The following is a 26,547-nucleotide window of genomic DNA, read 5'->3' on the forward strand; positions in this document are numbered from 1 at the left end:
TATCACTCATTCAGTCAATCAAGCAGTCACTTGCTCCTCACTTAATTCCCTCTTTTCTTTTCTGTCAGACAAGAACAAAACCATTCACACGACAACAATGTATGTACCGTATATAAGGCCATATTCTTGAACTATATAAATACTGAAATGTGATTTTTAACTGTATGGTGTTCAAGAGCCTGTCTCCTCTGCTTTCTTTATTTCTTAGGCTCACCTTGGTAACAGATTGAATTCGTGCTTTTGGCTTCATGCGCGTCTCTGACACTTTTGCAGCCGACATGCAATCCTTCTTCCTAAATTTGTCTCTCTTGTCTTTGTCTCTGACTCAGTCACTAATTTGCTCTCTCAATACAGTGCTGTGATCTCTCATGCTCCCCTCTCTACTGCCCCCCCTATCTATTGCTGCTAGAATATGAAAATTCTATAACGGCACAATTCATTAATATTGATAACTTGATAGCGATCCTATTTCTAATGCACGGCATGCAAGAATGCACCGCGGTTCAAGCATTTCTCTGCTGAATAGAAAATGGCTTTTCAAGCTACTTGTTGTAAGCCCATCAGAGAAGGCATAGAGTGAAAAGCCTTGAGATTTCTATACAGGCCATTCTGAGGGAGAGGAAAATATTCTGAGTGGAGGAACCAGACAGACAACCTTGACTCAGCCTGTAACTTGGGGGAAATGATTTCTTAGCTTGCAGAACAAAGAATTACACACCTAAGTTGCCATAATGAACAAGAGCAAATCCTCTCCCCACTCGAGATTTGCCGTGGCCTCGGTGCAAATTAAGAACAATTCCTATCGGAGAGAAACGACCGCAGTTCCTGTGTAGCCGCAACGCAAACTTTCTAATCCTGTCAACTTTGTGTCAGCGGCCAAATTATGAAAGACAGGATCCCTTTCGCCCGACTGATAAAACCCTCATTCCTGTTAATGCGTGACAAAATGCCAAGAAGTGGAGCCCCTTCACAATTTGATAAGAGGGCAATTTGTGCTCAGACCTCCATTAATGGTTGCAATACTGCAAATGTGGCCTTTGTTCCCGATGGGCGTGGCCAAGACGAGGGGCGTGTGCCGGAGGGGGCGGAGTCTCCCCGACGTCACAGGTCAACCCTAACTTCACTGTCAATGCTACAATAAAACGAGTAAAACTTTATCCTCAAACTTGTGGGGTTTTTTTTTCATAAAGAGGTCACAGTGGGCGAGGGCGGCACCAAGATAAGGAGACGAGTCGCTTGAGAGGGCTATGCGTGCCCGGCGTTGTTTGCGTGGCGGAGCCCTTTTTTTCTTCCCCTCCCGTCGCGAGCCGAGAGCGAGTGTGCTGCGCGAGAGCCGTGAGGTTAGCCGTCCTGCTAGCTTAGTGGAAGTTACAAGAAAGTGAAGAAGACGGCGGCCGAGCGGCAGCTGCCGTTGCGTCTCCCCGGACAGACAGACCTATGTGGCGGACGTAAGGTAACCAGGCTTCTCGCCTCGTAAACCCCGTGTTGCTTTCACAGTGAACGGATTTCTTCTTCTTCTTCTTATTTTTTTGGCTAAATAGCAAAGAGACCTCCCTCCGACCAGCACACCGGCTATAGGCTGTGTGCAGCATAGCTTCGCTCGCCACCGGTCAACAACTTTGCCTCGGCGGTTGGCGGTCGGCGGTGTGTTGCTGTCGGTGTTGCCGTTTCCCCTCCGCTGGCTTTTCCCTGCTCGCTGCGACTCGGCCGAAGTGTTTACCTGTGATAATAACGTGCCCCATATTTGAGGGGGGGGGTGGCGGGTGGTTATTTGTTATTGTTATTTTTGTTTTGACATGTTGCTCGCCATTCGCAGCCGCGGCATGTATACAAATGGCCCGACGCGCCGTGGGAGGCTGCAGGGCTCCCACGGCAAGTTGAGCGCGATTGTTGCGTTAGCCTCCATGACAAAAGCCTTTCCTTCTTCCCTCTCTGACGGGGGGAGATTTCCACTTAGCGTTCGTTCTGCTCGCGGAAAAATACACGTTTTAACTGTGCAGCGCATTGGGTGGGGTGGGGTGGCTTCTTTATCTTGTTCTTTGAACTATATGATATCACTGTTGTGGTACAGGCGAGCTGTATGACCCCCCTCGCGGAATACGTTAGTCAGCCCAGGCTGCGTATTGTCTGAATAAAGGTGCTTCAGATTTGTTCGTGGTTGGCAGCAAGTCCGACACCTGTCTGCCAGCCTGTGTGTGTGTGTGTATATATTCCCTCACGTTGTGGTCGTGGCCCGAACAGGCAGTTTCAGGCGGCTCGGAGCGTCCGTAGGGATCGGAGCAAGTCACCCCAGCGGTCCGGTGTAGCAATGCGGTAAGACGGGCGGGGGGGGGGGGCGTGTTAGATTTCCACTGGAACAGGGGAAATTGAACCGCTATTATTTATGTTGGTCGATATGCCACGGGGGTCATAGTTTGCTGACAGCAGCAGATAGTTCACAGGAGCAAGGGCAAACGTGGATGCTGGGGGCAAACTTGCTTGCATATAGCAGCCAGGCGCAGTACCGGGGTGGGGGTGGTGGTGGTGGTGGGGGGGTTGCTCTTCTTCCCACGGGGCAGTCTAAACTGGCCTGCCAGGTGAAGAATACCAATGAATTATTCAAGCACATGCAGCATATGATCAGCGTTGCCCCAGGAATGTGTGTCGTTACCGAGGGACAACAAAATGCTGCTTTATTGCCAAACAGGATGGTGTACTTCTTTTTGTACGGCTTCTTTTTTTGGGGGGGGGGTACAATTTCCTGGCTGTTGCAAGGACAATTGCCCTACCTCAGATTCTGTGTTGGGGCATTGCCAATTTAGCGAAGGATGTTGAATGCAGAGTTGTACGGAGCGGCCTGCAATTTTCCTCCACTGATTCTGTGGAAATCAGGTTTGCAGTCTTGTCCTTTTTAAATCTTGGTTGATTTCGAGAAAAAAAACCCATTGTGCAAACCCACACCTGTTTCACGTCATTCTAGATCTCGATGAAAACTTTATTTTAAGGCCTCAGCTCTGACAACTGCACCATCTGGTCTGAGCAAGACTGTTAACTTAATGTACTATCTGGTATTTGATTTGATTTGCGTTTGCTTGTGGCAGTTTGTCATGAGATGTCCTGTTTTCCATCTCTGCCTTGCTGTTTTATGTGCCGAACTTCTTGTTTATTTGTAGATGGCATACGGCATGACATTAGTCTTTTTTAAGGTAATTATAGAACTTAATGTAGGCTACATGCCTAAAGTGTCATGTGCTGGTCAAAGGGTAACCTACTTTGGTTGCCTTAGAAAGACTATGACTTCACAGAATACATGACTAATAATCGGTTGCCATCTGTGCGTCTGTAAATAATCAGTGATCTTTGCCAATTGCAGTTGTTAATTTTTGCGATGGGAAGGTTTTGGAATAGTCTGGTGTCGTATTGAGAAGAGAGGTTTTCTGAGTCAATCAAAATTATTCTGTATTTATCAGGCCAGGGATGACCTCAACATGGAAGTTTTTATAATGATAAACGTTGCAAAACAACCATTCAAGATGGCAAAGTGAGAAAACAGAGGGTCATGTGGTTTTTGTAATTGTGTTTCTAAGACCCAGATGTGCCGCTGACACTGCTGCAGGATCAGGTCATTGTATGTTGTAATCCGAGAACAACTTTTACAGTTGCTATATCATTGCTTATATGGACAATTGTGTGGTTAATGTTGCATTTGTAGTTGCGTTTTTCACTGTCAGGTGGTGGTCTCTGGTCTGCTTTACCTCTAAATATTTGCAGGGGTAGGGTGAGACTTTCTAAAAGACGGTTTTTAAGCTGTGGAAGGTAACTGCTCATAAATCAATGTAATTGAAACACAGAGCAACAAGGATCAATTGCAGAAATGCTTGCTCGATCGGGCACTAGTAGGCCATAGCTCCTACCGAGGACCAGGAATAAACTTGTTTCTATTCTCCCCTCTGAAAAAAGGAGGCCAGAGGCAAGTAAGTGGTTGACGCTCAATCCTGACTCTTGAAATACCTGGGTGATGTAGCAGACCGGTAGGTTAAACCCAATAAGAGTAAACTTGGAAGTGCCACTTATTTTAAGAATTTGCTATTTTTATGGCCTCGTTGGAGCCCGTGCTCAAGAAGCTTAGCAACTGAGTCGCCAACTGTCTGGACTTAATCACAGTTTTTCTGATCTGGTTATCTGTGAGTGAGTGTGTGTGGGTGGTGGTGGGAGGGGTGGTTATGCTATTTGACTCATGCAACTCTCTTTTAGGACTTTTAATTCAGGAGATAGCTAATGAAGTATAAAAAAGAGGCAGAGTTCTTCGGGCTGTGTGGGGGTAATGTGTTTGGTTGGTGTGTGAATGTGTGTGCGCATGTATAGTTTCCAGTGTCCGTCTTTGTTTCTCATTTGTTAAAATATGTATTGATCTACCTTTCTTTGATGGACTGGCAGCCTGTCCAGGGTGTCTCCCTGCCTGCCGCCCAATGACTGCTGGGATAGGCTCCAGCATCCCCGCGACCCTGAGAGCAGGATAAGCGGATAATGGATGGATGGATGAGCTACCTTTCTCCACTGCTACCATTTCTATTCCCCCCTTTTTGCTTGTGTATTACGCAGTCCCTCACAGGCTAAATTGCATTCTCTGAAAGTCTTGCTCCATCTTCGCAATCCTCTTTTTTTGCATTGCACCACCGTTGTTTTCTTTTCAGGGATTTGTTCTTTTGCATGGCTTATACAACTAATGTAAATCCCCTTGCAAAATATGTACTGTGTAACCATGGTGTACTTCATTTTGATCCAAATGCTTTGTCAGTTCTCACATACATGCACACATTTCCCACTGGCTCTTCAACACCCAACAGGTTCTTTTTTTAATCTTCCACGACCCCACTTTTCTTGCTGCTTTCATCTTGTCTTGTTCCCTTGATGAATTGCCCCACCTGTTGGAAGCTCTGGTCTCACCTGAACCCCTGTCTCTTTCCCGTTCTGTCTCCATTTGGGGGTTAAATTAGTAATGTAGGTTACCAATTTATCCGGTCTCCCCTCCCCCGTCACTCCAAATCCCCACAAATGGCAGTGTCCAGGTTGATTGGCAGTCATTGATTTTTGAAGCTGTCCATGGGTACCATCCACCCTTAACCCCCCCTCGTTACTCTCTCCCATTTTGTGTGTAGGTGAGTAATGGAGACGAGAGAGTTGACTGTGGTGGCTGGCAGCTTTGTGGGGTTCCAGCTACTTTTCTCCGTGGCCAGCCCGCTGTTCTCCTCTGCCATCACGCCAGGCTATGGACGCCTGCCTCCCACCAAGCTCACCGAGTGGAACTCGAGGTTGGTCACATGAGAAGCAAACGCACCACAGGCCCCCCCACTGCAAATGCATCTGTGTGTTTGTATGATTGTTTGCATGCGTGTGGTCAACTAAAGTAGGGTAATGGTTATTATTAATCAAGAAGGGTACAATTTTCCTCATGCACACCTACCCTACAGTGTGTAGCACACTTATTGAACTCATTGTAGATTTGACTGATTCTGCAGTGCTGGAGAATTAACACAACCAAAAATGTACATTGCCTCTGATATCTCAATGGATGTTTTATGCTATATCTTTGTATTAGAATATTAAGTGTCTTTCATTCCGTTTTTTTATAACCCATAGGTCTTATTTTTCTAGTTTTTACCGTTGTGCATAGCGGTTATGATATCATTTTACTCACCGGCTTCATTTTGGTGATTTAGGACACAGGAAAACTGCTGAACTCAGCTTTACAATGGCATCTTGTAAGGGAACTGAACATGAGCTTGACATGTTCCAATTTAACTATTTGAAAGTAAAATCCAAAATGAAAGTGAAGAGTTGTTACTCAAAATGTTCAATATTATCAGTGGTTGACGGCATTGCTGAGATACTTCCTGGTTCAGCTTTCAGGATTGACTCACATATACTTACCATAGGTACTAGCACTCATTGACTAACTACCTACTACTATAATGGGAAATTGTGTACACAGTTTATCTGTGATACCATGTAATGTTGATGAAAGGACATATTTAAGGGTTGTCTGACACCACAAGAAATCATTATAAAGCTGTATTGAGCGGTTGTCCTGTGTTCAAGTTCTCCACAATGATGTCGGTGAGTAAAACAACATCATAATCGATAAGCACAATAACAAAAGCTAAGAAAATAAGATCCAAGTTGTAAAAAAACAAAACAAAAACCAAGAAATGTCTGCCCAGTATTGTAAATATCAATGTTTCTGGTCTAGGCATAAAAAGAGCTTGTGGGAGTTACACTAATAGATGGCGAAAAAAATATCATAATCCAATTGGCTCACTTTTGACACTTTGGTGTTACAATCCTTTACCGCCCTGTACTCTTAGACAAATGCCATATATTATATATATATAGCGAGAGTGTATGTTTGTATGTTCGCTTAAAACTCCAGAAATACTCATTGTAGAACAAAAACAAAGGTATCTTTAGAATCAGCACTTTCCAAGGATTGCACAGTTCGAAAAAATATTTCAAAAACCATTTAAAATTTTTGATTTTTTTTAATTTGCGAAATTAAGTGTATTTTGTGATGATTTGCGGTGGCCAGCAGTGCCGGCGGGTTTGCGATGATTAATACACACATTGGCAAAAAAGCTTGATGAATGGATTGAAAATCATGACATTTGATCATTTTCATGCCATGTTTCATGCCATAAGCAATTATCATAAATATATATATATAATTTTGTTAAAAGAAACACTCAACGGTAGGGAAAGTGTTCAACAAACACTTGAATTTGCTTGACTCACTGGATTTTATATATATATGTATATATATATATATATATATATATATATATATATATATACACACACACACACACACACACACATCCCCCCCCCCCCAGCCAACTCTTTTGGGATGAACTATAAGCATATGTCTCTAGGAATTTGCCAGGGGCCAACTTGTCAGCATTCCACACCATGGCAGCTGTAATATGAATGTATTTGTGGAGCAAAGAACAGTTTTGTGGGGTTAAGTTCAAAGGGCAGTAATTTGTGGTTATGCAACACCATTCACGGCCTCTTGGTCCATACAGATTTTTTGTTTCTCTCCCTCTCTATCTACTCACTGTTGAGCGTTTGAGCAACCTTAGGTTACGCCGTTCTTCCAGATCTGGCTGTCCATCCATATCTGTGGATTGTATAGGACCATGCACAGGAAAGTTACGAGCCAAACTCTGTTCACTTCATCTTTTTCCGTCATTGCGTAACAGACAGTGTTTAGATTTTCAGAGTGATCTTTATGTAACCACAGCTTGAATGAGAGGGCAAAAAGAGAAGACAGTTTGAGAAAGGGTTGCCTAAATTTGACTGTTTTTCTAATTTGTTTTCTGTTCTGCTGTGTTACATTTTCTTTTACCTTTCAATACAGTAATAACCAATAAGATGCCAAAACAATTGTCAACGCAAAGGACGCGACTAGGGATGGGATGATTATAGGATTTTATTGCTGATCGCAATAAAAAAAACATTCACAAAAAGTTGATCGTGGTAAATTTCCATTGTCGGGATAATCGGAAGTGGGGATAATCATGAATATCCTCACGTGAGTGACTTGAAGAAGCTGTCAAGCTGTCTCTCTTTCTGTCTTGCTCTCTCTTGGTCTCTTCTGTTTCTAACTTTGGAGATTTTTTTCCATCAGTCTTTTCTGCATGACCAGGTAAGCGTTTCTTGTGTTTGTTGGATAATTGGTGATTGTCTTGCCCTCTTTTTGCTGGGTTGTTTTGTGGAGGATTGGCGTCCTTCGGGACGCCACCTCCTTCCATCCGTTATGGGATCCGGATAGTCCCGCCGGAGCCCAGTGTGATGGTGGAGGGACTTTGGGAATTCGTTATTTGAAGGAGTGTACACAACTGACATGAAACCTGCTGTGAACATGAAGGAGTGTTTATGACTGTTGTCATTAAGTGTCATTCGGTCAGTTGTGTTACATTTAATACGGAGTTGACATTGTTTGAGATGTCTGTTTTCAAGCTACGGATGTGGAAATATATCAAATCGAGCGGCTCGGTCCCACTCGGGTACAACAAAGCTACAACAAAGACATCTTGTCTTGACAAGTGGCGACAGTGACAAATTGTCATTGTGATTACCTGCTGGGTGTTGGTCTGATGCCTTGTCCACACTGATATGGATATTTTGCAAAACAAAAATTTTCCTCTACGTTTTGGCCTCTCATCCACACAAATGGCGTTTTAGGTTACTAAAACAGAGATTTTTTTTAAAACGGAGTGGGGAAATGTTAGGGTGTGACCAATGTGGTTTGTTTCAGGGCCCGCACCGATTATTAGTAATCTAGGAGACCGATAACCGTTATTTGGAACCGTTATACATTTGCAGTAAAAATTAAAGTCTTGGTGTCAAAATTTAGAATAACACAAACTCCGACACAGAACATTGAAATGCCTTTAAGAATATGTTTAATTAAAAGAGAACTTTTCAACATTATCTCATCAACAAATAAACTTGTTGAAGTTTGCTGTCTCATTCAAGGTAGCTCTACAAGACTCAACATTAGCTTACGCTATTACGACCGTCAGCTACCTGTAAAAACATCAACTCATACCTGCGAGTAATGTTGCGTTTGCAATATGGTAGCTAAAATAAGTTGCAGTTGCACTGGCACCAATGTTACTCAAAGATATAGCTATCGCTACACAAATAAACTCGTACTAGTTGACTGTATATCACTGCAATAAAGTGCATTACTCAGTGGTGTAACTGGGAGACAGTGCGTGTTTGTCGTCATAGAAATTGATCATAAGATTGTGGTGTTTTTTGCAACTTCAGCATGGAGGATTGTGATGTTAATTGCAACTTTGGCAATATCTGCTGTCTTATGTCGGGATCGGACTACACAAATTCGGCCCGATTTTGACACGATTTTTGTCGTCACCGACAAATTTCCAGCTTCGGACCCAATTATGAATGTCGGGAGTGACAAGCGGGCATCTTGACCCCCTTGTAATGTGACATAGTCAAAGAATAGCAATGTGGCGTCCAGAACACCCCGACGAAAAGTCTAGCCTGTCAGAATTTCTTGTATTTTCCTGCCTAGTGTGACATCACCTATGACGTGTTCCTTGACGTTGACCAGTTGGATGACAGAGTGCTCTCTGGCGCTCATATGTAAATGTGACAAAAGAGAGAGAGGGATGCTGCTGCTAATATCAGGTGGAACAACAATACCGAGGAAAGGTTCGTTGAGCAGTGGCAGCAATACTCCTGCCTTTTTGACGTTTGCTCGAAGGAGGACCATGGTGGAGTCAAAAAAGAGGCTATTGGCGAGGAATAGCGGAGGCACTTGAACAATATGAGTAGCAGGTTAAGCTATGCTAGGTGATCATTCCCCAGTAGCACTAACCACAATAGTGTATACAATAGTTTTTATTTATTTATTTATTTGGAACACAAGACCGCCACCATCACACACAGCACTGTTGTAGCTATGATTGACAACTTCTTGACACTCCTCCCCAACGACCTATGAACTCACACAAGATCGTGAAAGGCAGCATACAATAATTAGTCGGGTTCATACTTGTAGTGTCACCAGTCTCCCGCCCAAGACACAGCAAGAATTTATGGCAGTATGATGGCCTTGTCTGACATGGTGACCATCGTGAAAGGCATATATCGTGTAGTCTGACCCGGCATTACCTTCATAACACAGCTCCACGGAGGTGTTCGGGTAGCGTAGCAGTCTATGCCGTTGCATACCAACATGGGGATCACCGGTTCGAATTCACGTGTTACCTCCGGATTGGTCGGGCGTCCCTACAGACACAATTGGCCGTGTCTGTGGGTGGGAAGCCGGATGTGGGTATGTGTCCTGGTCGCTGCACTAGTGCCTCCTCTGGTCAGTCGGGGCGCCTGTTCGGGGGGGGGGGGACTGGGGGGAATAGCGTGATCCTTCCATGCGCTACGTCCCCCTGGTGAAACTTCTCACTGTCAGGTGAAAAGAAGCGGCCGGTGACTCAACATGTATCAAAGGAGGCATGTGGTAGTCTGCGGCTCTCCCCGGATCGGCAGAGGGGGCGGAGCAGCGACCGGGATGGCTCGGAAGAGTGGGGTAATTGGCCAAGTACAATTGGAGAGAAAGGGGGGGGGGGGACAGCTCCGCTCGCTCACTGGAGCTGCTCCACTCTGTAAATGTGTTCCTCTGTGCCCGTCTGTGGATAAGCTATTGCTCGTGTGGTGTAACCAATCAGACGGTGTTGTGGGTGGGACATTACTCGAGACCAGAGTGGTGAGTACGGACAGAGAGAAGCAGCTCCATCAGAGCCAAAGTGCACATTTTTACATTTATTTTATCGGCAGTTGGATAAAAAAAAAAAACAACAATTCCGATAATCTTAAAAATGCATCCGATAGTCGGGCAGGCCGATATCGGTTGACCCCTAGAAGAAAGATATCCGTATACACGTGGTCAAGGCCTGAATCTGTCTTTGTTTTTCCACTAAAAAGGATATTCACTAAGCAAAGATGTCCTATCTGTAATGCAGTAAAAATATTTCTTAACAAAATATAAGGTGAAGTGATTCCAGTTTTAATGCCATCTTAAGAGTTTTTAGCATATTTTGATGATTATCGAAATAATATTGTGAATTGCAATTATTTTGGCCGAGATTATCGTGACATGAAATTTTCATATCGTCCCACCCCTGGACACGACATACATGATTTTTAAGTTTCACAACGTCATCCACACAGTTTAAACCACTTGCTCCGCCGACCTCCTTCAGTCTAGTCGGGCCGTGTGTGTTCCATTCTTGGACACTCGGCTCCCAACTCCTAGTGTAGGAATTTATAATGGACTCATCCACTCAGACGGGAGCGTGTCTGTAGCGACGGTCTTGCCCAGGCCAGTCGCTTTTAGCCCGTGGCCAGGGGTTTCTGTGCCCCCGGCTCACTCCGTGGTGACAATGGAGAAACTGTGAGTCTGGCTTAGGAGCGATAAGGGCCATTGGAGCGCTGGAGTATCTCCTCACTGGCCCAGATAACCGTTCCAAATGTCAGAGGTACTGCTGAGCCGGACCTGATTGGGTAGACGTTCCCCTTGTGCAAACACACACCAACACTCACTCACTTGCCACAGACTTGTTGGCACGCATGCATGAATAGATAGATATAGGCCTGTTTACACACACGTTTTAACCTGATCTCGTTCAAGCCTTGTAAGAATTCCCCCAACTTTCTATTCCGATGGCACACGCCCCACGATGACTGCTCAGCAGAGGTGGAAAAACCCGGTCCAGAAAGTAAAAACCCGAACTGTGTCTTCACTCCACCCATGTACTAAACTGTCAGATTGCACTGACTAGTTTCCCAAAAGAGCTGGTTTAATAGTACATGGATGGAGTAAAGACACGGTTAGGGTTTTTACTTCCCGGACCGGGTTTTTCCACCTCTGCTGCTCAGTAACGGATCCCTGTTTAGCGCAGTGTTGTAGTCGAGTCACTAAACCTCGAGTCCGAGTCGAGTCTCGAGTCCCCAGTGTTTGAGTCCGAGTCCCCAAAGAAGAGTCTGTGAGTCGAGTCCGAGTCAACAAGGACATGAACATTAGGGTATGCACGTGAATCTGCATGTAGGTGGAACACACGTGCCTGCCCTTGCACAAAAAACAGTCTTTATCAATTAATAAGTCCGAGTCCGAATGCAGTCAATGTTCGAGTCCAAGACATCAGTGCTCAAGTCCAAGTCAAGTCACAAGTCCTGGACTCGAGTCCTACAACACTGGTTTAGTGGTGATGTTATTTTCATTGTTACTGTTGTAATTACTACTGTTACTGGCATTTTACCTGTAAACTCCCGTGTCTGTTTCTGTGTCTGTTTCTGTGTGCTGGCGTCCACGTGTCTCCCCAGATTGGTGTCCACTGTGCACGCCTTAATCGTAGGCTTCTTCTGTCTCTACATCCTGTGGTTCGATGACGCCGTCAACACTGACCCCGTCTGGTAAGAGAAGCAGAAACGTCACACCATACCAACAAAATCCCCCCCCAAAACGTTCTGTTGTGTCAAATGAGCCTCGAGTAGACGCAGCCGAATGACGGATCACACCTGGCAAGGTACACCGTCAGTTTATAAAGCAAAAAAGAGAAACTGATCTTTTTTTCTTTCTTTTTTTTTTACTCAAAAAGTCCTGAAGAGTCCCAGGGTGCTGGAAAAGACGGTGGCGGTAAAGGGGGGTATTTTAGGTGCGTTACGCCTCTGCGTGTTGTCGTTTTTACGGGCGAAAGTAAAACAAAAAAAATAATCACAGGCATTACCGCGAACGCTCTTTTAGATATTTGAAAAGGAACTAAAACCTGTCTGCTCACATCTGTCTTCTCACACCAGCGGCCATGACTGGCCCACAGGGGAGGAAGGGAAACTGATGAAGGGGATGAGGAGGAGGGAGGGGTAAGCGAGAGAGGGAGAGAGTTTGGTTGGTGGGTGGGTGGGTGGGTGGGTAGATAAAAAACACCTGGGGAACTATGATGGTGCCCCCCCCCCCGTCAAAAACGGAGCAGGAGAAGGAAATAACGGATCTCATCTGTCAGTGGAATCTCTTGAGAGGTGTAGATTCACTGGATTTACCCTTTCATTATTGTCTTTTCTCTCCCCCCCTCTTTTTGCTACTGATGACAGTGATTTGCATCAATGAATCCTGAAAAAGAGTGGTAATTTCCCTCTTTTTGTCTATATTTAAATCATTCTCTCTCGCTCTCTCTCTCTCTCTCTCTCTCTCTCTCTCTCACACACCCCCTCGTATCTGCAGACTCTCCCTTGACTCTGCCTTCCCCATCTAACTCTCTTCTCCAGTTCCCTCTGTTTTTTCATCCTCTCTGGAACCGAACAGACAGAGCAGAATCGCACCAACAAGGCGCCTTTTCATAGCAAACAACAGCAGCCCAGTCCCTGCCCCTCACCCCCCCTCCCCATCGTGACTAATCCCCCCCCCAAGCCTCCTGCCTCTAGCGCCCCCCCCCCCAGCAGCACCCTGCGTCTGTGGCTGTGAATCAATACAGCACACCTCCCTCGCTCTTATTGTCTCGCTGTCGCCCCGGCCGGCATCGCTGATGGAGCGAGAAAAGAGAAGAAGGGGGCAAAGGGGAGGGGATTGAAAAAGGGGGAATAAGGAAGGCCCCCCCCCCCATTCCTCCTCGTCCTCCACCTCCTCCCCCTGCTACCAGTATTCGTCTGCAGAGTGTTTCAAGGGGTTCACAGACTCGCTAGGCTCGAACAGGCCTCCTTGTCTTTCCCCTTTAGATGAGGTCTTCCATTTTCCAGGGGAGGGATTGTAAAATGTAGATTTCCTCCTTTGTCACGTGTTTGAGCCCGGCTTTGATTGAAATGTGTAAAGGCGGTTCTGTTTGTGACCAGATGTCCACCTTCTTTTTTTTTTTTCCTCCTTTTTTTTGGCTTTCACATGCAATTTGTATTCGAACATCATCCGTTTCATCTCCTTGAGTGTTTTTCACACCTGTCTCCCTCCTTTTTTTTTTTTTTGGGTGCAGTTTCCCACCTCCGCGACCTCGGTGTGCTGCCCTCACCCATCAACCAGCAACCTTCTGGCCGCATCGTCACCACCGCAGTGTTTCAGTGTATTAAAGTTGGGTTGGTTGCAACACTGGCGTGGCGTAAGCGTTAATTCTCCGCTCAGTGGGATTGTGTTACAGGGTCGTTAAAACCTGTCACACAGCAGCATTGTTCAGCCCGCCGGGCTCAATAGCACTACAGTGCTCGGACCCAGGCCGTTTTAAACTGTATTGTTTGCTGCAGCCTTGGCCCTTTTTTTTCCTTTTTTTTTTTTTACCACACCAGTCCTGCTGGCAACTGTGCCATGCCTTTTGTCATCATAATTCACCCAACTGACACGCACATTGTTGGACCTGCGCCGCCTTGCTTGCATTTTCTCGATTGGCTAATCCCGATTTTGAAACAAGAAGAGCGGAGAACTGGCTTGGTTTGAAAAGAGATGAAATCTCGGGGGGTGGGGGGTGAAATGTTCAAACTGCGGCACGGCGTTCAAAAGCGTAAATTGTAATTCTGGCCGGGGCAGGTTTGATCGCCTTGTGTTTCCAAGAAACTTTACCAGGACTTTGGAGGGGTTTTGGAAGTAAAAACCTTTCATTACAGCAAACAAAGCGTAGTGTAGGCTCGCAGGCTGTACGCTATGGAGGAAGAGGCGGGTTATCAGTTATAACACTCCACCCAAATCGGGCTGATGTGATTACTAATCAGCCTTTGTACTCTGGTCACGGCGCTGCATGTGTGTATTTTGAACCACCAGGCTGTACCCTAGCGGGCTGTCCACTAGTGGGCTGTCCCCTAGTGGGCTGTCCCCTAGTGGGCTGTCCCCTAGGGTATCAGTAAACTGATACTGTTGATAAGCAGACGGGGCGCAGAATAACCTCTTTAGTCCATGGGCCAGACGATATTTCGGTACACTCAAGGTGGCAAAACTTACTTATAATTTTTGAAAGGATCCATGTCTGTAGATGATATTTTGGTATGATAACCATTCCTGAGTGGCAGCTGTATCACAGTTATCAGCTCATGAAGTTAACCACCCGCTAAACTAAATTGCATTTTAGACGCTGGTGCATATCCTGGTTTAGCCTCATGGTCAGGACATTTTTCAATGTTCTATAATATTGTCTTTGGTATCATTTTAAAGGGGACCTTCTTAGCTTTCATTCAAGCCCTGTTGTGGATATTTCTCACAAATATAGAGGTCACTTGAGCTCTTCAACCCGTCAATAACACACATCTTTCTGCAATTTTCGCCTAAACTATATACTTTCTTTTAGCCCTGTGGCATCTAGGAATATCAGGGACACAAAACACAAAAACTGGAATACTCACAGGACTGTAAAGATTCAGGAAATGTATAATATACCCATACTATTTCATTTTGTGAGGTGATTGTGAGCCTTAAATGAGAACTAGACCAAAGCCAGTTAGGTCACAAACTGGTCTCTATACATTTGTTTAAATACACAATCAAAATACATGATAAAAAGGAATACCATAGTGAGGTAATGAACTATTTTAATATTTTAAACAACATTGACATTTACATATACTTAGTCAATGATACATGTAATCCCATATCATTAGTGGGTATATGTAATGGTAATGGGTAGGGTAATGGGTATATGTGAATATGGTTACATTATTGTTATCAAGCTCTGGGTAACCAAGTCCAGAATCAACATCCTGTGCATCAATAGACTACTACCACAGTAATACCATCAGAATCATCACACTGTCATTCATCAAACTGCTCGTTTCTCTCATCATCTGACTCCCCAAGTTCAAAGTCCAGTTCTGGACCATCCTGCTGTTTTTGGTTACTGCAGGTCTGTAACCTGCACATGTCTGTGCATGGAAGTCCATTTGACAGGCACATGCAGCTTGGCATTTTGCATGAATGCACACACTTGCATGTTAGCATTTCCAAGACCACATCTGGTGCTGGTGGGGAGCGCATCCAGTAAATGGCCAGCTTGCCTTCGTCTGTCCATCCATACTCAGTAGGGCTTGGCACCACAGGGTTAGCCTGCAGACAGCACTTCCATATTGCTGCCTGATAGTTGGCTCGTTGAACATGCATAAAGAGACAGTCTCTACATGGTGGCAGCTGGCTGGACTCAACCTCTCCCCTTTTGGTGCAGAAGAGCTGGTAACGCAGTTTGTTCACCTCAGCAGTGCTGCTATTAGCAACATACATCCGACAGGTGAACTGCTCAATTTTCTGGAACAGCTCATCACTCACATTCCATGTCTGTCCCAGTTGACTAAAAGTCTCTTGGCAGGAAGTGTGCTTTCTCACTATCTTCAGGGCATTCAGCTTCCCTCGACCAGCGAATGCACTGACAGTGTCGCAGCCTGTGAAGGCATGTAAGCCAATTAGGCTGTCACAGATGCTGTCTCCAAGTGAACTTGCCAGTTTGGTGATGTCGACAAACCATGTGCGGTTCTGAGTCCCACACTTCTGGTAGATGGGACAGGTGATGTCCTTCTGGAAGCCAAGACAAAGCACCATGACATCAGTGTCCTCAGCTGTGATGATAACTGACTTTGAGCCCGCATTTGCTGCATGCAATGCATGCAGGAGCAGACGGGTGTCAGCTTCTTCATGTGTGGAGTGCAGTTCTGCTGCTTCCTCACACCCATCTTCTGTCAACTTGTAGCAGGTTTCCTCACAGGTCATGTACAACACCTTGCCATGCAGCATAGCTCTGTATCGTGGGAGTTTCCACTCTTCCACCAGAAACTTGATGAGACTGGTCTTGTTGGAGGAACTGCACAGAAATTTTCTCCACTGCTGGACGTGGTGTCCCCCTGCAAGATTCTTGTACTGGAGAGTGATGTCTCCACCCCGGTTCAGTCGTTCAGCATCTTTGATCGAAGTCTGGTGATGGACATCAAAAACAACATCAATCCTCCCACTCTGTGCTCCCTCATGGAGGACCTGGGTCAAGGCTGACTCTGCCACCTGTGCAAAGGTTTTGTTCTTGCCATTCATTTTTTGGACCAGGCTCATCCCATCAATGATGGAAGTAGATGGGATTGGGATGTCTTCTGCAGGAGATACATTCTTTTCAAGCTCTCTGGCAAGTGCAGCCTTGTTTGTTTTTCGTAAGGACCCATCAGCATTTGCCAGTGCCCATGGTAGTCGGCCCAATGGGTAGGCAAGGACATCCTTCAGATTCACCTTCCTGCTTTCAGCCACCAGGATCATGTGACTGAAAAGGTTTCTATCTGCCTTCAGAACCACATCCTGTGCTTTCTTTCCATGAGCTTGTTTTGTGCTGACATTGGAGAATGTTTTCAGACTTTGCTTGGTCATCTTGTCGTGGAATTTCACAGGTGGTGGGTCTGCATCTAACCTTGTTTGCTGGAATGCTTGGTAGGCCTCTTCTCTTTTCTCAAGAGCTCTCAAGAGATCTATGGTCACATCAGGTGGAGCCATGTTGCCAGTGGAGAGGCTAACCAAATCAATCTCATCAGGGGACATAGGATTGAGCCAGTTATTCTCCATAAGGTCCATGAGAGACTGGACATCTGCTTCATCTCTTTTGATCCTTGGACTCTGTACATCTGGATGAGACCATTTGCACCTGCCTTGACCTGTCAGGTCTCTCAGCTGTCTGAGGTACATGCTTCTATACTCAGCTGTGAGATAATATTTGGTCACAGCTCCTGGCTTCAAGCTGAATCCCTTTGTCCCTCCAGCTGTTTGGGTGTCTTTGTTCACCGTTTCTTCTATAGCTTGGTCAACAGGGATTCGGCCAAAGGGATTGGTGGAGCCCAGTTGGACTGAGAAGCCTCCTTCCATGAATTCTGTGTACACATCTGGGTGTGTGATGGGCAGCTCAGACATCTGGGCGTAGTAGTAGGGGAGGTAGCGTGCATAATTCATCCTGTCATAAGCAAAGCACCATGGGATCATTGCTCGAATGCTAGCCAAGTGTAGCATCCAGTCTCCTCCCTCTCTGGATGCTCGGATGAGCCCCAACAAGATTTCAACCATGTCCAAATAGGACATCCAGAAGTTCGAGAGGCTGCCGTTTCCACCTCTAAGGAACTCACGGTAGACTTCAAATAGATCCATGATGCGTGTACAAGAGCTGTTCTCGAGGACCTCCTTCAAAGCATGTTGTGAGACTTCTTTCCCAAGGCTGTCAATGGTCTTCAGTGTCTCATTCAGGTGAACCATGTCATTCCTGTGAGTTTCTTCCAACCAGGACAGGAAACCATTCAAGGTCAGTCGCATGAGAGCCTCATACAGGAGCTTGTGTAGTCGCACTGCCCTGTTGTACTTGCGGCCATCCATAACACCAGCAATTGAGCCTTCTGCAATCATGCCAGACTCAATGCAGAGGTCTTTGAGTCCAGCATCTTGGAAACGCTTTCCTATTATTGCCAGCAGTGTGCAGATGGTGTGGAATACCCCAAGCCTAACGATGATATCATGGAACTTGTCATGGTGTTTCCATGTGATCTCGACAGCCTTCGCATACAGGGCTTGGTCAAAGACACAGACAATCTTCCTCAGGCCTAAGCACTGCATGATGCTCAGTGACTGGTTAAGCACCTCGTTGACAGTAGACATTTGTGTCGCTGGAGCATTGATGGTAGGCAGATAGCCTATATTGTCAGGGATGACCGTCATCTCTCCTCGAGTCAGGATGTTGAAGCCTGTCCAGCTGCTGACTGACTGTTCTTCTTGTTGTGACATGCGTGCTAGGACCAAAAGAAGGTTTTTCTCTCTGGCAAGCTTAGTATTGGCTGCAGTATCGGCATCTGACTTTTTGCTTTGTGGTGGCCCTACCCGTTGTCCAGCATTGTAAGTTGGTAACATTGGTGGGGGTCCATCAATGCTTCTCTTCTTTGTTTTGGGAACAGTGGGCATGGGTTGGACAGGAAGTGGGTTGACTGGCTTTGCTTGCACAGCAATCCCATTGACTCTGTGAGATGTTCCCTCACCACTGACAGTTTCTTCAAGACGGTCGATATTGTCCCAGGCTAAAGTTGTGAATATGCCAGGATGGATGTTAGCTGGAAGGGCAATGCCCCTCCCTGATGATGAGAGTTTCTGGAGACACAGGGCAGTGTTGATCTCTTCCATCTGTGAATAGGACACACTGTGACCAAGTCGGTTGAGGATGTTTATCAACTCTACATTTCCTGTCAACGATTTGACACTGAATGGCAGAACAATGTGCTTGGAAGGCTTGGTATTTCCACATGTCACTGCATATACTATGTCATGGCCAAATGACTGCAGAAGGCACTGCACTCTCTGGGATGCATGATCAGGATCATTTGAGCCTGTGAGTAGAGAGTACAGGAAGATAATGAGCGACTCTGGAATGGTAGGACATTCTGCTTCTGGTTTGACTTCAGGCGGCCAGGTTTGAGGAACATCTTGACTTTTAATGTCTGCTCTCAATTTGATGGCTGCTTTGGCTATAACATCTTGTGCACTGACACTTTTCAGGGTCTGCAGCTCCCTTTTGAGAGACTGATTTTCTTTGGCAAGTTCCCTCATGGACAAGTTATCGGGATAGAGGAGGAATTTTCCTTTCTCATCAGGGAATATCTGCAAGGCTCCAGCAAACTCACTCTCCAGGTTTCGCCTTATGTGCTTCTTGGTTGATTCCTTGACTTGGGCAATGCCTTGGGAGTTCATTGAAGCTACCAGTCTAGAAGAGAGATCAGTCATTGTCATCACTTGAGGATTGCCAAAAGCTCCATCCTGATGAAGAGGAACAGCTCATTGTATGCCTTATTCACAGCAGCTTCATACTGGGCTGCAGCATCATCATCTTCATTGCTGGCAACCTCTCCTTTGGAAACCTCTTCTTTGGTGTAAAGTCTATAGCATGACCTGTGGTAGTGCCCTTCAGCTGCTACAAGGTCTCTACTCACAATGGCAAGGATTCTGCTGTCCCTTTGTGGCTGCACTCCTGATCTTTGCATCAGCTCGCAGTTCTCGACACTGCACCAGTACTTCTCTCGTATTCTGTCTCTTGGAATATTTGCTGTTTTTCTGACAAAATATGCACTCTGCATCATAAGTCCTAGATGTACTTGGAGCATGTCGAGCTACTCTCTTAGATTGTTTCTCTTCAGCAGAGACACAACTTTTCTTTTCTTTTGCAAGGAGGTCATCAAGAATTTGCTTCATAGTGAAGATACTGCGACACTTTCTGTGGTAGTAGATTGCTGGAATCTGTCCCTCAGGAATGTCTTTTGCCAGTTTCAAAACTGGTGCATGATTTCGTATCTGAGCTGCCCTGAGCAGAGTTCTCCATGAGTCGACACTTTGTAGTGAAACCAGCTTATCTGTATCATCAGAACAGTGGATAATGCACTCCACCCGTGGGCGCTTTGGTATTGGGTAAAAACTTGCTTGTTCACCAGTGGCCCTATTCAGTCAGTTTTCACCTGCCACATACAAACAAATACATGTAACTTAGGTGTATGAACACTACTAAAACAAAGTTTACTTTGCTTCACCAGCGTCATATTACCATTATTTATCTTACATAGCCACAAATAGATACATTACCTAGTTGCTATGCAACAGCTGTATTTTGTCCACATGAGGCCGCTAAAATCAACACAAGATGAAAGTTCCTCGTAGCCACTTTAACTAATCATATTAACATATACATTAAAAGAACATGCTAACATTATGGGAAATCAGCTTACAATCTTCTCCAGAGTGAGACAAGAAGATAGATACCAGTTTCCTCTATATGTGTTTAGTAGAAAGCTATCTGGCTGCACGTTAGCCTAGCTTAGCACAATGAATGGAAGTACACAGTACTGGTTATCCTTGGTTGTTGGCCAACTAAGAACTGTCCCAGAGTTTAAGCTAGGCTAATCAGTACCAGGGGTGTTGAAATGCTATATTTGTAAAAATCTGGGCAACTACACAATCGTGAGAGGCACAGAAACAGGTTTCCTGAAAGAAAAATGAAATAGCTGCTCATTTGGAAAGGTTATCATGTATTATTTTACTTCTGTTAGTGTACCAAATAAAATGGCACCAGTGAAGTTGTGTGACCTTGGGTGATATCGATATCTGGTCTGACCCATGGACTAACTGGCTTTGGTCTAGTTAGTTTCTTAGTAATAATGCCCTTCTAATTTAAGGTTCACAATCACCTCACACAATGAAATAGTATGGGTATATTATACATTTCCTGAATCTTTACAGTCCTGTGAGTATTCCAGTTTTTGTGTTTTGTGTCCCTGATATTCCTAGATGCCACAGGGCTAAAAGAAAGTATATAGTTTAGGCGAAAATTGCAGAAAGATGTGTGTTATTGACGGGTTGAAGAGCTCAAGTGACCTCTATATTTGTGAGAAATATCCACAACAGGGCTTGAATGAAAGCTAAGAAGGTCCCCTTTAAAATGATACCAAAGACAATATTATAGAACATTGAAAAATGTCCTGACCATGAGGCTAAACCAGGATATGCACCAGCGTCTAAAATGCAATTTACTTTAGGGGGTGGTTAACTTCATGAGCTGATAACTGTGATACAGCTGCCACTCAGGAATGGTTATCATACCAAAATATCATCTACAGACATGGATCCTTTCAAAAATTATAAGTAAGTTTTGCCACCTTGAGTGTTCCGAAATAGGAAATTTTGGGCTCTGGCCCATGGACTACTTGTGGAAAAGGCATTAGGTGAGATGCCAAACTGAGGAGGACGAAACCAAGTCCTTTACCAACCATTTGACCGTGCCAAGGATTTCCAGAATTTGTTGCAGTAATAGAGATGCTTGTTCAGGGCACGCCTCTCTCAGACTTGCGTCTTTTACGTCACATCATCTGTCAGCAAGTGTGGTATATTTGCACTGCCAAACACCATTATATAACCGTTTATAGACGGTATAGTTTGCATACTTTTTGGGGGAGGGGGGTTCCCCATTTTTCTCCCCAATTGTACTTGACCAATTACCCCACTCTTCCGAGCCGTCCCGGTTGCTGCTCCAGCCCCTCTGCCGATGCAGGGAGGGCTGCAGACTACCACATGTCTCCTCCAATACATGTGGAGTCGCCAGCCGCTTCTTTTCACCTGACAGTGAGGAGTTTCACCAGTGGGATGTAGCACATGGGAGGATCACGCTATCCCCCCCCCCCAGTTCCCCCTTCCCGAAAAGGCACCCCGACTGACCAGAGGAGGCGGTAGTGCAGCAACCAGGCCACACACCCACATCCACCTTCCCACCTGCAGACATGGCCAATTGTGTCTAGGGACGACCGACCAAGCTGGCGGCAACACGGGGATTTGAACCGGCGATCCCTGTGCTGGCAGGCAACGGAATAGACCGCCACACCAACCCGGACGCCCTTAGTGTGCATGCTTTCTAACCTCTGACTTGACAGATGAAATGTGTAGGGTAAAGTTTGACAACGGTGACCACAGTATGTGTCGAAGATGTAAAATGAGCCCGTGTGTGTGTGTGTGTGTGTGGGGGAGTGTGTGCACATACTGACATGTGCCTTTGGCGTGTGCGCTCACGGAGTACTGTTACACAGGCGAGCCGTGATCCAGCCGTTTGTGATGTGATACTTGTGAGCGATACCTGTATCGGGTGTCTGTTAAGGCGGGGATGCCTTGGTTGTTATTGTGACCAGTCGTTTAACAGATGTTCCCGGGGGCATCTGGCGGTCAACTGGGCATGTCTGTGGTTCTAACGGACTCCCGCTGTTTGTTTAGAACCTTATTCCGGAGTATTTAGGCCACACCCACAAACCCGGTTTCATCTAAAGTGAAGGGGAAAATCAATTAAGGCAGTACTGTGTATATACTTGTATGACACTAAGAAAAATTCTTCAGGTATATCTGTCCTGTTGTGTAAATACCCCAGCTACACTTAGAGGTACACATGAGGGGCAAACAGAAGTCCAGCCTCTGTCAACGTGCCCCTGCTTTGTTAAAAAAATGGCATACAATTAAATCAAGACCTAACTGGGTCATGTCCCGGTGTCTGTTGAATCTCGTCAACAGACAATCAATCCCGGTCAACTCAAGTCAGTGATTAATGAGTATTACCTTTTGCATTCACGCATTAATTGGTCTGTTGCTTTGCGGCGCGCGCTGGAAACGGCAAGTTATCGATCAGACGAACGCCGCGTAGAATACTTAAAAAGCGTCGCTCTCCCTCCCTCCTGCTCCACCTCGAGCCCGAACCGCCCCCGTTGTGTCACAGCCGTGTCTTAAAAGTGCGTGTTTTGTTGCTGTCCCGCAGGGGTGATCCCGGCCTGGTCAAGCTGAACGTAGCCATAACCTGCGGTTACTTAATTTATGGTAAGTTGTGTTTCTTCTTTGTAACCCTGAAGTTTAAGGTTTGTTGAACCTGCAGGTTGACTTTATCCAGACAGATCTTTCTCTTGGCCAAACACGTGTCTTACGTTGCCTGTTCTTTGACCAGCCTCTCCCCTTTTCTCTTTTGTTTACAGACCTGGTGCTGCTAGCCTGCAACTGGAGCACTATGGGGGACAGCTTTTTTGTGTGTCACCACTTGGCGGCGCTCTATGCATACGGATACGTCCTGGTGCGTTGCATTCTCTGGAGTCAAACTGAGCATATAATGAATAGCAGTTTTCACTTGCTGCGTCAGCTACTGTTATCAGATTATTTTGAATAATCCCAGAATTGATCTTATTGTGTAGCATGTTTGTGTAATAACTAGTGCCCCCCCCCCCCCACTGCAGACTCGTGGAGTGCTTCCCTACTTTGCCAACTTTCGTCTGATTTCAGAGTTATCCACGCCTTTTGTGAACCAAAGGTAGGTAGTTGTAGCGGTAAACGCACCCCTCCCGCTCTTTGTGTATCTCTCCGCCTTCTGTTGTGCATCACCCGCCGTTCTCACATGGCTCGGCACTCAAATTCTTGTCGCACACTTTTTACGCGTCAGCATGTCTTAATCGCTTTTCTCTCCCCCAGGTGGTTCTTTGAGGCGCTGAAATACCCCCGCTCGGACCGGCTGGTGGTGTTGAACGGCGTCGCCATGGCGGTGGTGTTCTTCCTCGTGCGCATTGCGGTCATGCCCCCGTACTGGTCCAGCGTCTTTGCAACGTTTGGCACGCCGGCCTTCGAGCGGCTCGGCCTGGGTGCCCAGGTGGCCTGGATCACTTCCTGCATCGCCCTGGACATCCTCAACACTATCTGGATGTACAAGATCACCCGCGGCTGCTACAAGGTGCTGACCAGGTCCGGAGGACGGAAGGCTAAAGGGCCGGAGACATTCTCTTCCTCCGATAAGCAGAACCACGTGAACAACCACACAGACTAAAGAGGTCAGGGGCAAAGGAGCACAATAGAAAATACTATTTAGGAAACAAACATTAAGGGAGAGGGAGGTTGGACATCCAGGAAACTCTTACCACAAACCCCTAACCCTTAGCCGTGGCATTGCTTACAGCCGTCAGTTCCCCATCAGATCCCACCCACCCGCCCACTTCTGAACACTTCATATCCTTGAGGTTGGGCGGTGGATGGGGGTACGAGTCTTCTAGATCTTCCCCTGACACATAACAAATGGATTGGATGCTCACACACACACACACACACACACACACACACCAGCCTTTACCGTCTCAGTGTTTTCATCAACAGACTGGTACCCTGCTGGGTGAAGGTCTTTGGCTGGAGGTGGCAAGGTAGAGCTGTAAAGCACACACTTGACTCCTTGCCTCTTCCTCTGTTATCATCACTACTTCCTCTCGTTCTCTCTCGCTCTTTCTCTCGCTCCATAATCTACCATTTATCTCCCCTCTTTCTCAACCTTAGCCAAAGTCCAGTCATCTGTAGTGCCTGGGAAAGACAGGAAAGCAATAATTGTAAATGAGAAAGATTACCCCTCCACACCCACCCCCCGGATCTCCTAGAAGCCTTTTCTGGTGACCTTTGCATGTCCCGCCCACACCTGGAGGAGTTGAATCTTCCTGCTTGGCCAGTCAATGAAAGACCTTTCACACCAGAGCCATGGAGTGTATAGGGCTCCTGTCTTAAACTCATCAGTATGCCAGACCTCGCAAACTGACACCATAATGCCTCTTACAGAACACATACTCTACCTGCTGTTGCCTCCTTGTAACAAACAGCACTTGCCTCTAAACCAGCCATGCTCCCCAACGCCCGCCCCCGCCCGGCTCTCCTCTTGAATTCAGCCTTTAACAAAAGACTGTCTGGCTCTCCCACTTATAATAAGCATGACGTGATGAGGGGGACGTGTGGATTGTGGACAGAAGAGCTCGGCAGTCTCCAGCTCTGCAGCATCCTCAGCCTGTCATTGGACGCTTTTGTCGTCCTAATACTCAACCGTGTTGGCGTGACTGCGCTTTGCCAATCCCTCCTCAAGGCCAGCCATCCGTCCAGGGCTCTCTTCTCTCTCTCTCTCTCTCTCTCCGTTTCATTGTGTGGGCGTCTGTTTCTCCGGCGTTACCCAGCCTCGAACCCAAGGTAGCCACATCAACACGTCTTACTCCCTCATCATGCATAACAACCCTCTGCCTCACTGGCTGGAGGTCAACTCTGTCCAGCTCGAACCGTTTTAGTTCCGTTCTACCTCTCCTCCTGCCTTTTAAAGGGTTTATCTGTCCATAATGAAATTTTTTTTTTAACTATAACAAGGGATTTCAGCCTTTGGGAGGAAAAAAAATTGATTATCTCTAGTTCAGCAGGTCTGAGAGCTTTTCTCTCTCTCCTCTCTTTCTACTTTCTGTGGAGCTTTTCCCAGCTAGCACAGCAAAGCAGAGTGGTACTACTGTTACTCACAACACTGCGTCTAGCGTGTCTCTCTAAAGAAGGCACCTCCGGGGGAGCTTTTGTACCCCCCACTTATGTCCTGTATTCTCAATGACTCTGGAAGAGCCCCAAATTGAGAGCAAGACGGGTTCAGGTTTTTGTAGAGAGGTCCGAGAGGGCGGCGCGCTCTTGGCGAGCGTGTGCACATGTTGGTCTGCGTATGTGCGGATTTGTGTCATTTGCATATATTCAGTGTGCAAAAGCAAACAAAACACCACACGGTGCTCTTTCTTCTGCAGAATGTCAGCCATAGGAATGCTAGCAATACGACATTTTAAAAAGTCTCGAAGACATAATCTCACATAACCACGTAGGATGACTTCCTCCTGATGTACAGATGTCAGAAACGGCCAGATACAAAACCACTTCACTTTCACTGCAGAAAGTGAGTTGGTAGCCTGCTTGTATTTTTTTTTTTTAATTGTTTGAATCAAGTGAAATCCTAGCTAGAATCATGGAGAAATCCTTGTATTTTTTTTTTTTTTGTGATGCCTTAGTGCATAGCCGGGATAGATGGAAGAGACATCTAAACACTCGTAGCATTAATCTAATCCTAGGGAGGCTCGGCCTCCGTGTCGGTTCTTATTATTCCGGTGCATCTTGTGCGAGGGCATTTTGTATGCATGTTCCTGGAGTTTTAAAATCTGTGCTCTCCTCTCTCCCCCTGCACGTCTTCAGATAGACACACACATCATTTGGGTATGTGGTGGGTACCGCTAACCCGCTAGTGATGCTACCGGTCTCTCTTTATGCCTATTAGCATAACACAGTTGTTGGTTCTTATCCTCTAATTGTACAATCATCAGAAGTGATTACATAATGCCCAGGTATGGAAGTCGGCGTGGCTATCGTCACGACGGGCCGAAAGGAAACAAAATGTGCAACGTGGATGTAAGAATTCGTTGCTCCGCTATTTAACACGATACGGTGTCGATGGGAATCCATGAGCTGCGGATAAGTGTGTATTCCCACTGGTGCGATTGACCGGTGGGGAGTTTCCATATGGTGGATGGTTCCGGATAGGCGGATCTGGGATTGTCGATGTTTTTCACTGTGGAACTTTAAAGCACACCCCCTGCGGAGGAATAACCTTTTTTGACCTCCCGTCACCGCAGAGGAGAGGCGGTCTTCGTCGTGCCTTCACACAAACAGGGGATGCGATGCAGTCAGCTAGATTTGGATTAGCATGACCT

At 46.1% G+C, this 26,547-nt stretch overlaps 1 protein-coding gene across 1 annotated transcript; it reads left to right on the top strand.

Moving 5' to 3' along the window:
* The first annotated feature begins 1,399 nt into the window (after positions 1-1,399).
* tlcd4b (TLC domain containing 4b) lies at positions 1,400-23,994 on the top strand. The gene is made up of 7 exons (XM_056288605.1): positions 1,400-1,453; positions 5,139-5,291; positions 11,887-11,976; positions 22,794-22,852; positions 23,005-23,099; positions 23,260-23,333; positions 23,492-23,994. The coding sequence occupies exons 2-7, from the start codon at positions 5,146-5,148 to the stop codon at positions 23,838-23,840; spliced, it is 813 nt and encodes a 270-aa protein (XP_056144580.1). The 5' UTR covers positions 1,400-1,453; positions 5,139-5,145; the 3' UTR covers positions 23,841-23,994.
* Positions 23,995-26,547: the final 2,553 nt, after the last annotated feature.

This window comes from Lampris incognitus, chromosome 10 (assembly GCF_029633865.1).
Source record: "Lampris incognitus isolate fLamInc1 chromosome 10, fLamInc1.hap2, whole genome shotgun sequence".
Taxonomy (NCBI): Eukaryota; Metazoa; Chordata; class Actinopteri; order Lampriformes; family Lampridae; genus Lampris; species Lampris incognitus.

What these genes read in the sequence shown, in the direction of transcription:
- tlcd4b (XM_056288605.1), top strand. Translation starts at nt 5,146, where the DNA reads ATGGAGACGAGAGAGTTGACTGTGGTGGCTGGCAGCTTTGTGGGGTTC. An exon ending in CTCACCGAGTGGAACTCGAG is followed by an intron (nt 5,292 to 11,886) that starts GTTGGTCACATG and finishes GTGTCTCCCCAG; the next exon opens with ATTGGTGTCCACTGTGCACG. An exon ending in ATGCATACGGATACGTCCTG is followed by an intron (nt 23,100 to 23,259) that starts GTGCGTTGCATT and finishes CCCCCACTGCAG; the next exon opens with ACTCGTGGAGTGCTTCCCTA.